At 34.2% G+C, this 12161-nt stretch overlaps 1 protein-coding gene across 5 annotated transcripts in view; it reads left to right on the forward strand.

Annotated features, from left to right (window-relative positions):
* Positions 1–12161, forward strand: part of LOC143256893 (beta-arrestin-1-like) — a 64238-nt gene that overhangs the window by 24575 nt on the left and 27502 nt on the right. The window contains exon 3 of one of the 5 annotated variants that reach the window (XM_076514718.1): positions 3732–3864. The exons of the other annotated variants lie outside the window; for them this stretch is intronic. Coding sequence (XP_076370833.1) covers positions 3863–3864 — 2 coding nt within the window. The 5' untranslated portion in view covers positions 3732–3862. The remainder of the gene's footprint in view (positions 1–3731; positions 3865–12161) is intronic. 5 annotated transcript variants of the gene reach the window in all.

Raw genomic sequence — 12161 nt, forward strand, 5'->3', positions numbered from 1 at the left:
GAATTTTGCAGTTTCTTCAAATAACCTGTACTCATTAAATCTTAAATAAAATGGTTCAAAAATTGAATTAGTGATGCTTGAAAATTGCATTTGCAAGCTCCAAATGTATATTTTCTCATGAATTTTGGGAAATATTCAAAAGTGTTGTTATAAACATCACATTTAAAAGCTTTCAATTTGATTTCAAAAGCTTATATTATCACACGTAACATCAAGTGTTTTCCCAGATTCCTGCAGTTTGGTGTTAGTCATCTAATTGTGAGGAGAAATCTGTGAAAAACATCAGTCTATATCAGATAATTCTTGACAAGAAAATTTTTAATTTGTCAAAAACAGACTAATTTCATCCAAGTGCTCAATAAATCATTTAAGGACAGAACTTCTACTTAGCCATCCAACATAGTCGTGCATAAGTAGTCCTGTCTACACCAAATTTACCTTTCTCAGTAAATTCTGAAATTGTCATTTTTTGTGCAGAAATAAAATTAACTACCTTGGCTACTCTTTCCATCATTTTGTTTAAGCTCCTTAAGACCAGCTTTTGCACACAAATCTTTCTTGTGTATAATACAATGAAAGCCTACCAGTGAATGTCCAACATATTTTGCAAACAGGTTTACACAACTTGCTTCTTTACAAATCATGCTGGGTGCACCATCAGTTGTCATGGAAACTATTTTTCAAAGGTCAGCCTGTCGATTTGATAATTTATTTACTACTGCCTTACATTTCAGCCCCTGTGGTATGTTCAGGTAACATTATAAAGTTAACCAGTTGCAGATTTCATCACCCTGAAATAACTGAGCAGCAAGGACTAGCCAAGCTGATGATGTAACATCAATGCTCTCATCAAGACAAATGGAAAGGAATTTAGATAAACCAATATCTTTTGTTATCTTCTGTTTGTTTCCATCTTTAATATTCTTTTACTGTGTTTCTACTCATTGTCAATTCCTTGATGTGCTGAATAATTTTTTTTTTTTTTTTTTCTGGAAAACTGTCAAAAAGGAAGGGAGCATATTCTAGCCATGACTCTTTAATATACTCCCCATCACTAAGTAATTTTTCATGTTGATCAATAATATTTGAAATTGCAAAACTAGCAACAACTAATTTGGAACTACCTGAAACAAATTTCATTAAAACATTTTACTGCATGTTGCTATTGCTGACTTCTCAAGAAATCTGTTCTTTTTGTTCTAGTTCACTCTTATCATGTCCCCCACTAGTACAGCAGTAAGTTTATGGATTTACAAAGCTAAAATCTTTGGTTCAATTCCCCTCAGTGGGCTCAGCAGATAGCTTTGCTATAAGAACACACACACACTCTTATCACAAGCCATTTATGAACAGCTTCACAATGCTGCTTTACAGAGAAAGTCCTGCACATTGTTTCAGAACATAAGATACATAATGTTTTATCAACCTTTTTGATCATAACAAATCTTTCATCCAAGATTCTTAAATTTTTGCTGCTGCTCCTTCCACTTGAATGTTGTTTCTTTGTTGATTGAGCTGACATTCTGACAAACTGAAAAGGGTAAATACAATTTTAAAATATCTCGCCAATTATTATGTCAATGATAAATTTTCACAAAAAGTAAATGTGTAATTAACTAACTGATCAAATGTATATGCATGCCACACCAAACAATATAATTCATATATTTACTACAAAAAATAAATGCATATTTATCGTTATTATCATTAAGTATCCAGTATTCACTTACAAACAACAAAAGAAAAATATAAGCAGAACGAAGCCAATATCAACAGTTTACTTCTGCTTATTAAAATACTGATGTGCGCACTGGGTCTGTGAGGATTCAAAACGTGTCATCAGAAGTCGCATGTTCTAGCAACCACAAAGCTGGTGCCAAGAGGGAGTGAGACGTCCCATGTGAACATTTCTTACTGTTCCCGGATTGGAAAAAAACATTTGCTGCTGCATTTGGCAATAATGATAATGGTTTTATATATATATATATTTATTTATTTATTATGGGTTTGAGTTTAAAAAATCAAGAGGCGGCACTGCATGCCATGTGCCAGCAATGTTTTTTGCATGTCTTGGGTTTGCCATCACTGCCATAGTTAGATGATCAATGATTTATGTGTGAATGGAGTATTAAAACCAATACTCAATTATATTAAAATGTTATACATTTTTAAATAGGCACTATTATGGTTGTATCATATTCATATCTATGTATGTTTACACTTAACAAAAGTAAGAAATGTAATGCTTTAAAATGAAATATAAACTTTCCAGCAAAGTTATCCTCTATTACAATTGTAAGTACACTGACAGTCAGTAAAACATGTTTTTATCAACTGCTGTTTGTTCTGTGGTAGGTTCTGAAGATGTTTGGTGTATTTCATCCCATAGATATTCAATATAGTAAGGTTGGGGGAGTATGATGGCCATGGCATTAAGTCAACTTATTCTGCCTGGAGATAGTTTGTGCAGATTGCAAATGAGTGTGTTTTCAACAAAGCCAAATCAGGCTATCTGCTGTGTCTAACAAGGGGAATCAAACCCCTGATTTTAACATTGTAAATAGGAAGACTTGCTGCTGTCACAACGGAGAACGATTGCAAATGAGCATTGTCTTGCTGCAAAGCAGTGATGTTACGGTGGGCTCTGAAGAAAAGAACCACGTGGGGGATAAGACATTTTTCAAGTAACATTGTGCATTCAAGTTGCCTCCAGTGACTACCAGAGCTATTCTTTAGTTGCCTGAAATGCCTCCTTATATTATAGTACTAAGGTCATCCTAGCGATTGGACTGTCTAACTGCAGCAGTCGAATAACTTTCATCCTGTCTTGTCCAGACATGTTGACGTCTTTTGGTACTTGTTTGTAAGGATACTGGTGTTCCAATCCCTCCAGGTTCATTCCTAATGCTGCCTACACTGCTGCAGTTTGGCTAGGGGAGGTGCAGGAGTGAGGTCTGGAATTTTGACAGCTCCACGTGCGTCAAGCCCCTCGTGACGTACAGTTGGACTGCTTACAGTGAGATCAAGTAGCTTTTATGAATCTCGCAATCAGACTAGACGTCCGGAATCTGTCACATAGGTGCATCAGATAAATGGCTCTATCTTGACATTGAGTAATGATGTATTGCCGTTCTGGACGCTTTAGGTAAATCAACTAAGCCTGTCAAACTGTGTCGCTGGACTAGCCTCGTAATTAAATGGTCAACTGATTGTATCCCATTCTCTGTGGAACTTCCTTCCAGCATATCGATACCATGGTGGCATTCAGTGGGTACTAAATGAGGCATGGCTTTCTGTATTCAGTACTAAAACCATATTCTGGTTGTGCAATATATAGCACACAATTATCCACCCCTACACGCGATCCTATAACAACGTCCAGTAGCAGACCACAGAAATGGACTGACTTGGCGTATGATGATCGGTATTCAGTGAAGCGTGTCAAAAGTGTAAAGGAATGGTTATTTCACATTAGATGAGCCTCGGGAGCTCACATGGGAAATGGAAAGTTGATATTTTCTGCCATAGGAAAAATTATTTAAAACAAAACATTGTTTTACCATTGACTGTCAGTGTACATATGCAGGTGCATATGAGATTTTAAAAGCGTTTACACCTTTTAAAGATATATTATTAACAAATAAGTATCTGACAAGTATAATACTCCTGTTCTTCCATCTTTCTCATAGTCAAACAGCCTGCATTTATTTGTTATTGTTCATTTATTTCAGAATTCACCTAACATTTGTTTTGTAAAGTCCGGTTCCAAGTTTCCACTATCTTAGAAGAGCGTTGGATTAAGGATAGAGGCTATAGTTATACAACTGTATTGTTTGGCCTCTAACCAACACAGGAACCTTAAATGTAAATATATTTTTGTTTGTTTGAAAAGTTACACCAACACGTACATGTGTTAGTTTTGGAACTTCTCCATGTACAGAGCCTTCCAACCACAAATACGTCCATTTATATTCGAATAGAGTAGAAGAGTGATTTTTTCATTTGATAGACATTTGTAGGCCCTGTGGTAAATATAATTCTGAGTGAGAGCTGGGAAAGATGAATGCTTTTAGGGGATGGGAAAAGGTTTGGCCTACCTGTTTTTACAGCTGAAACTGAATGTTTTATTTTTACTTTACTTTCAGCTTACATGTTCCTATAGCTGTCTTGGTGTCTATCAACATTGTATATTTCAAGGCCCAGCATGGCCAAGCGTGTTAAGGCATGTGACTCATAATCTGAGGGTCGTAGATTCGCATTCCCATCGGCAAAACATGCTCGCCTTTTCAGGCTCACCCTTTCAGCCGTGGGGGCGTTATATTGTTACGGTTAATCCCACTATTCGTTGGTAAAAGAGTAGCCCAAGAGTTGGCGGTGATGACTAGCTGCCTTCCCTCTAGTCTTACATTGCTAAATTAGGGACGGCTAGCACAGATAGCCCTCGAGTAGCTTTATGCGAAATTCAAAATCAAACAAACAAGCATCTTTCAACATTCCTATTAGTTCAACATTTACTGTTAAACACTTGTCTATCCTCCTGCATTGACCACTTTAATGAGCTTATTTATCGGTTTCTATATATGAATCACCTTTTTTAATCACTAATGTATTTGTATTCTTCCGAACCCTTACTTTAGCAGAACTTTTCGTATTACAACTTTTCCGTTTTTAATCATCTTTGACACGGGCCATTTTTGATAGGACAGTTAGAAAGAATATTCAACATATGATCACCAAATTTCATCATAATCCTTTTTTTTTTTCTGATTTACAGAGAAAAAATAATGTGCAAGTAGTCCCAGTATTAACAGATAAGGATATTTTGGAGTTGCTTGACCTTGACCCTCTAAACATAATGACTTTTAGGTTGGGTCACATTCTAATTCTTTTAAAAAAATTGTCGAAATCCATTTAGCCGTTTTCTAAAAATCTTGCTAACAAACAAATGAATGAACACACACACACACACACACACACACACACACACACACACACACACACACACACAGTGAAAACATAACCTTTATCCACCTAGATAGTGAAGTTAATGAAGATGTAAACATAAAAACGTTGAATAAAAGCAGCTGTTAAATGTCTTTTTGAAGCTGCTCTCACCAAACATGCTCGCCCTTTCAGCCATGGAGGTGTTATATAGTTACGGTCAATCCCACTATTCATTGGTAAAAGAGTATCCCAATAGTTTGTTGTGGGTAGCGATGACTAGCTGCTTTCCCTTTAGTCTTACACTGCTAAATTAGGGACGGCTAGTGCAGATAGTCCTCACGCAGCTTTGTCCAAAATTCAAAAAGAAAGAAAAGAAACAGCTCTATTGTTGTGAAGCCAGTTAATTGTTTGTTTGTTTGTTTTGGAATTTCGCACAAAGCTACTCAAGGGCTATCTGTGCTAGCCGTCCCTAATTTAGCAGTGTAAGACTAGAGGGAAGGCAGCTAGTCATCACCACCCACCGCCAACTCTTGGGCTACTCTTTTACCAACGAATAGTGAGATTGACCGTCACATTATACAAAAGAATGTTTAGCGACGCTGGTGCGAACCCCCACTCTATTACGAGTGCCTTACCCGCTAGGCCATGCCGGGCCAGCCAGTTAATAGTGCATGATTCATCTCTGAACACAGTATTATTGTTTGTACGTATAGAAATACAAGCATTGTTAAGTATATCGTATTAAATTTCAACTATTTCAAATTATTCTGATAGCAAGCTAGTTTTTTAAACACGTGTAATCCTGTGCAAACTGTCAGTTGGTCTAAGTTTCAAATGTTTTCTTCCAGGTTTTGGCTGGCGATAACTTCTCTGGTTGAAACGTCAATGTTTTTTCTTTTCCCTTTTTAACTAATTGGCTCTGTGTATGTGACACTTAAGTGATACTTGCTTAATTCTAACATTACATCATTGGACTCTGTAATTTCCTGTTTTATTTTTCCAAGATTTAGTGAAAGTTAAATGATTTCTGAAGGTCTGGTTTAACATAATTTATCCATTATACATCTAACATGTCAATATTGTTATAGAAATTATAGTAATACTTTGGCTGAACGTGGGAAAGTAGAGCTTGGTTTTTCATGGCTCTTCCCATTGTCGAGAGAGGAAGAAAAAATGCCTTGAGTTCTTGGATCATGGATTGGTCTGATTTCAAGATTAGCAGTGAAATACAATTATTCAATCGGACAGGATTAACCAAGAGTTGACGGTTAGTGGTGTCTTCTCTTTAGTCTATCATTTCTAAATTATTGATGACTGGTGCACTAGCATCTGAGTAGCTTTGCACCAAATTTAAACCAAATCAAAAAGTTCAAACTTATCTTACTAAGCTTACTATTAACTTGTTGAATGAATGAAATTTTAATATCGCTAGCAATGTACATAAAAGGCTTTTTAATGAGTACTTGGTTTACTGTTTACTTTTATGAAGTCTCATTTGATGACTTGAGTTGTGTGGTGTTTCATACGAGAAGCTAGATCTACCAAAACTTCATCGTTGGACAATCTTTGTTGGTTTTCTTTTTATATTTATTTAAACTTTTACTGTAATTTACCTTGATTATTTAGCCTAAAACGGCCATTACACATGTGATTGTGTTTCTAATAACTATTATTTTATCAGCAATTTATTTTTAAATAAAAATATAAAACTTCATTTAGGTACATGCGTCCCTCAGTTGGAACAGTGGTATGTCTACAGACTTATACTACTAAAACTGGTTTTGATACCCGTGGTGTGCAGAACACAGGGAGACCTTTCTGTAACTTTGTATATAACAACAAACAAACAAGGTGCATGCTTACCTTAAATACATTTAAAAGTTCTGTGTTTTATGGTTACTATTTTAATGTCTGTTGTCATGTGGCCTCCTATGGTGTATGTGGTCAAGTTTCATATAAGTATATTTGAGATTTTAGTAGTTAGTCCATGATTCAAACATAAAACATTTTAGTTTGATTTGGTTTGAATTTCGTGCAAAGCTACACGAGGGCTAGCTGTCCCTAATTTAGCAGTGTAAGACTAGAGGGAAGGCAGCTAGTCATCACCACCCACTGCCAGCTCTTTGGCTTCTCTTTTACCAATGAATATTGGGATTGACAGCCACATTATAATGCCCCTACGGCTGAAAGGGCGAGCATGTTTGATGTGATAGAGATTCGAACCCACAACCCTCAGATTAAGAGTCGAGTGTCTTAACCATCTGGCCTAAAACATTTGTAGCTCAACTTGGATACATTTTTAAAAACCTCATGTGAAAAAAAGGAAAATAGCACTGATGTTTGAAAATGTGACATGCTTGTGAATATCTTTATGAAAATGTTATGAACATTGTGTAAAAAGTAGAAATTGTGTATAATTTTGTGGGAGTGGGAATAAAAAAAGTGTATTAGGAAAATACTTCTATATGTAGACAGTGGCAGCATTGTATGCTTGGAGGGGAAAGTAGAAGCTGAAATTCTCTATTTTCTTCCTTTTATAAGAAATATCATAATTAAACTTATGAGGTATGTTTTCTTTTTAGATATGTTGCATGCATCTTATAATTTAAAAATAAAAACTAAAAGTTTCCTATCATTAAGGGAAGTAAAAACACATTGGTATGAGTAATCAACATTATGTTCAGTTTTAACTCATGAATTGTAGTTCAATGGCATCAGTGGATACGCAAAATAATGCTTAAAAAGCGAAGCACACAGCACGTAACATGACAACTTCTGTTCATCTCTAATATGCAGTACTTCACTCCCCAGCAGGTTTTCCTTTATACTGTCAAAAACTATTTATTTTTGTGTGTTTTACAGTTAGCAAATGAATCTTTATCAGCGTGTCAAATAAAGCGTATTAAGTGTAACAATCTATGAAATATTTGATTATACTGATGTACCTCTTACAAGCCTAAAAGAGATTTGGAATTGTAGGATGTAAGTATACTTTTGTCCTCTCTTTAATTGGGGGCACTAACTTTTTGTAATTCATCCCCTTATTTCTGCTGCTAATGCTTCCATGCTAGTTTTTGTTTTTGAATTTTCTCACAAAGGAACAACAGAACTAGTTGCACTTAACAGTTCCTAATTTTGAAGAGAGAAATTACAGGGAAGACGGCTAGTAAACAGCACCCAGCGGCAACTCTTCTGTGACCAAGTAATGGGATTTGGGTGTTTACTTTCATAGCACATCTTCAGTTTATAAATATGGAATACTTTTTTGTTGTTGCAATGGGCAGAAAACCGTGAATCCTCCTGTGATCTATAGTGTGACCACACTAACCACTAAGACCACTTCCAGTCATCTGTATTGGTCACAATAAACCTTTTGTGTAAGGTGTTGCCTTTATAATTTTTATGACAATTTGTTATGAAGTGCAGATATCCCAAATGATCAATTTAATGATAAAATTTAGCAAATAAAAATGCAAGCTTTTAAATATCTCAAAAATGAAAATGTTCCCAGGGAAGTCTATAAGCCTTGTGACATATATGCTGTCTTATGATGTTTATTCAAAGGATGCAGTATATTTACACTGAAGATTTCTAGGCTAACTGCATGTCTCATCGTCTGAATAAATCAGTCTTTCATTTAACTTGTGTAAGCAACAATTTTAATACTTTACTATTGTTCAACAACTTTGTGCTTTTATTAAATGTTTTAATATTAATTTGCAGATTTGCTTGTTTTTTGTCCTGCCCATTTTATTAATGATTTTTAACTGATCATTGTTGTGCATTGACCTTATGTAGGCTGATAATCTATTAGTTATTAACAAAGTGATGTATTATTGTGCCAGTTGATAACTTTTGGAGATTGTTGTAAGTGAAGAAAATTGCCCAAAGCTAGCAGCTGTGGCATATCATGGGACAATCACCTGGAAACGTTGATCATAGTAATATAAGTTGACGGTGGTACGCTCCACAGCATTCACTACACATGACAAACACATACTATATATAGGTAATGATGTAGGGGTTTGGTAATCCGAGTAGACATCCCATCTTTTCATGTTCAGAGCTAGAAAACAAACAAAAAAAAATGCTATTTTGGAGTTTGAAGTTTTTTATTCATCATTCTTACTTTGGATTGTTATTTGAAAATTGGTTTTATTTACAGTGGTTTACTTGAAACAATGTGTGGTCCTGTATCTTGGGGACAAATAGTAGATATCAAAGCACCTTTCTACTTTACCATAAGTTTAGTATGGTGTCTATCATATCTACTATAAAAGCTAATAACTGCTAAGAAGGAAGATTGCAGATATGAAACAAATTCTCACATGTTTGTATAACTGCCTATTAGTAAGTTTTCACACAAAGTTACAAACATGGTTTTCATATTTACTGTTGCAGTATTTCTATTGTTGGGTGGAATGTTTTGTATTATTCTGGAAAAAAAAAACTCTAGTCCTTGTACACTTACAATAACAAAAGTTTTATTTATTCGACTGAAAGTTTTGTAAGTTACATTGTTTCATGAACTAATGATAGGTGTAACTTCACAATCAGTGCTTAGTAGTCAATTTTCTTAAGTGTGGTATTTCTCACATCTCTAGAATTCCATTGAAGCACGAGCTTCATATTCAGTAAAACTAAGTAACAGACAAAAATCACTATCCAAACTAACTCAACAATTAATCCAGGTCTAACAGATTCACGAGTCCATTAATAACTTCTTATTCTTGCTCCATGTTATATTTTTATATCATTAAAATCACTTCCTAAACTGCAAAGAATATTATCATTTGAAGTAAAAAAACAAAAAAACTTTCTTTAGGCAAAAACAATGTACAAATTGAAAAAAACAAAACAATTATGACATTTCAGTAACACTCCTATTATACCAATTATGGTTGAGTCATGTTAACATTAAAAGGAAATATTGTAATGGATTTACTGTTGTACATTTATTTTAATATCTGCATTTGTTTCAGCCTGATGCATGTGTATTGTCCAAGTTCTCTTGTAGAAGATTCTTGAGAGCAAGAATCAACAATGTTCAAAAACATTAGCACGTCTTCAAATATTTTTGAATGTTCAAGAATCTCTCCTAATTGGTATAGACAGTACAGTACAAGCCTTGGAAGCTATAATTGTGATACACACTTATTAATCATAAAACTACAGAATTTGACCAGGAACATTTATACATTTTGAACATTACAAACTGTTTGACTTCAGTGAATTAACTTTCAACATTAGTATTTCTACTAATACATTAAGTATCTTCATCATTAAAAAATCAGCTTGCAAGCAGAGTGAGGCCAATTAAGACAGCTAGCTAGCTCAAGTGAGTTATGACAGTATCCATTCATAAAATATGAAGTTTCACACCAGGTAGAAGACTGAATATTATTTGTGAACTTGTAAAGTTTTTATATATAAATAATTATTTGTAATAACTACCATTATAAATTATATTTGTGTGTATGTGTTTATAATAAAATATATTTGTGTTAAGAAAGAAAATTGTGTATCAGTCTTGTTGGCAAATGTCATAAATTTTATACATATTAATAATTAACCAACTTCTAAATTCAAATTTCCAGTTACTTGAAATCCTAGTACATAATGTACATAACATAATAAATCACTCATTTGAAATAAATTATAATATGTAACTTAAATACATTGGAGGCTCATATCCTAGATCGAAATCAGAGACAAAATTCTTTCTAAATTAAAATTCAAATCTTAATTCAATATATGTTTCAGTGCCAATGAGATTTGATTGTGTTATTATCACATCTTTATTGAATCATCCTTCCTCGAACAACTATAAAAATATTACAAAGTAAACTGCTCAAAATTTTAGAATTAGAGGTTAAAAATCAACAAGAAAAAATGAACTAAAAATCTTATTATTGAAATATTAGTCAATGATAATTTGTTGTGTGGGGAAGCATTAGAGGAATACTGTAGTGTGTCTACTAGCAAATCAGAGTTAAGTGATAAAGATAAGTTAAAAATGCAGTTAAAACTCAGGCAAATTGAGCTTGAGCAAGCCTGTATCAAAGCCAAGTAAGAAATTAGGCTGAAAGAATTTGAAATTAGACTCAGCTCCTATCAACCAAGGCAAAATGTAAATTTTGAACTCAATCAATATATTAAAATATCACCATTTAATGAAAATGAAGTTGATAAATATTTCCAACATTTTTAGAATGGTTGCCCAAACCATGGAATGGTCAACCGAAAAATAGTCGTCATTATTACAGAGTGTTTATGACTGGTAAAGCACAAACACCTTGTGCTGCTTTCTCTAGAAGATTGTATGGATTATAAGATTAAAGCAGCTATTCTCAAAGCATACAAGTAGTACTGTAGGCTTACTGCCAAAAGTTTCAATGTTATCACAAGCAAGATAGTCAAATATGTATGGGTATGCACCCATAAAGAGGTTTACTTTATATTGGTGGTGTAATTCTATTTGTATTGGTGACAGTTTTGATTAATTAAGACAATTATGTCCAATTGAGGAATTTAAATGCTGCACAAGTGACAACCTCAAAACTTACTTGGATGAAAAGAAAGTTAAAACACTACAGGAAGCAGCTGTTCTTTCCAATTATTACACTATAACACAAATCCTTTTTTGTAAAAAGAAATTTCTACCATCTCAGCAAAAACCTGCATTGTTCAATCCAATGAAGTTAAGAATTCTTCTAGAAAACCTAGCTTTTAAATGTTCAAAATCTTCAGGCAGTCGGGGTAAAATTTCACCAAAATCAAGTCCCATCTGCCATTTCTCTAAATTTCTTGCTCATGTTATGCCTGGTTGTTGGAGTTTGAAAAAGAAAGGAGAAAAGAAGCAACACCCAGTGCATTTGTATTCACAAGAACACCAGATGTTGGTTTGGCCACTGATGGAAAGGTTGATATAGTTAAGGAGAAATTTATATCTGTTTTGTTTGTTGGTTGTGTCTTAGAATATGGGATTAGCAGCATTATTTGTCAGTGTGATATTGGGGCACCTCAGCCATTACTTTTAAAAGGTGTATTGTCTTTAAATTCACATTCTGCCACTGGTAATTCTGATAATGTCAGGGTATTGAGGGTAGCTTGGTTAATGTTCCTTTTCATAACACTCAGCATCAGACATACTTTTGGGACCAGTTTTGGTTGGAGTAAGACCTACTCTGCCAGTTAAGGGTGTATTATTATTGTTG

The sequence above is a fragment of the Tachypleus tridentatus genome, chromosome 7 (genome assembly GCF_004210375.1).
Source record: "Tachypleus tridentatus isolate NWPU-2018 chromosome 7, ASM421037v1, whole genome shotgun sequence".
Taxonomy (NCBI): domain Eukaryota; kingdom Metazoa; phylum Arthropoda; class Merostomata; order Xiphosura; family Limulidae; genus Tachypleus; species Tachypleus tridentatus.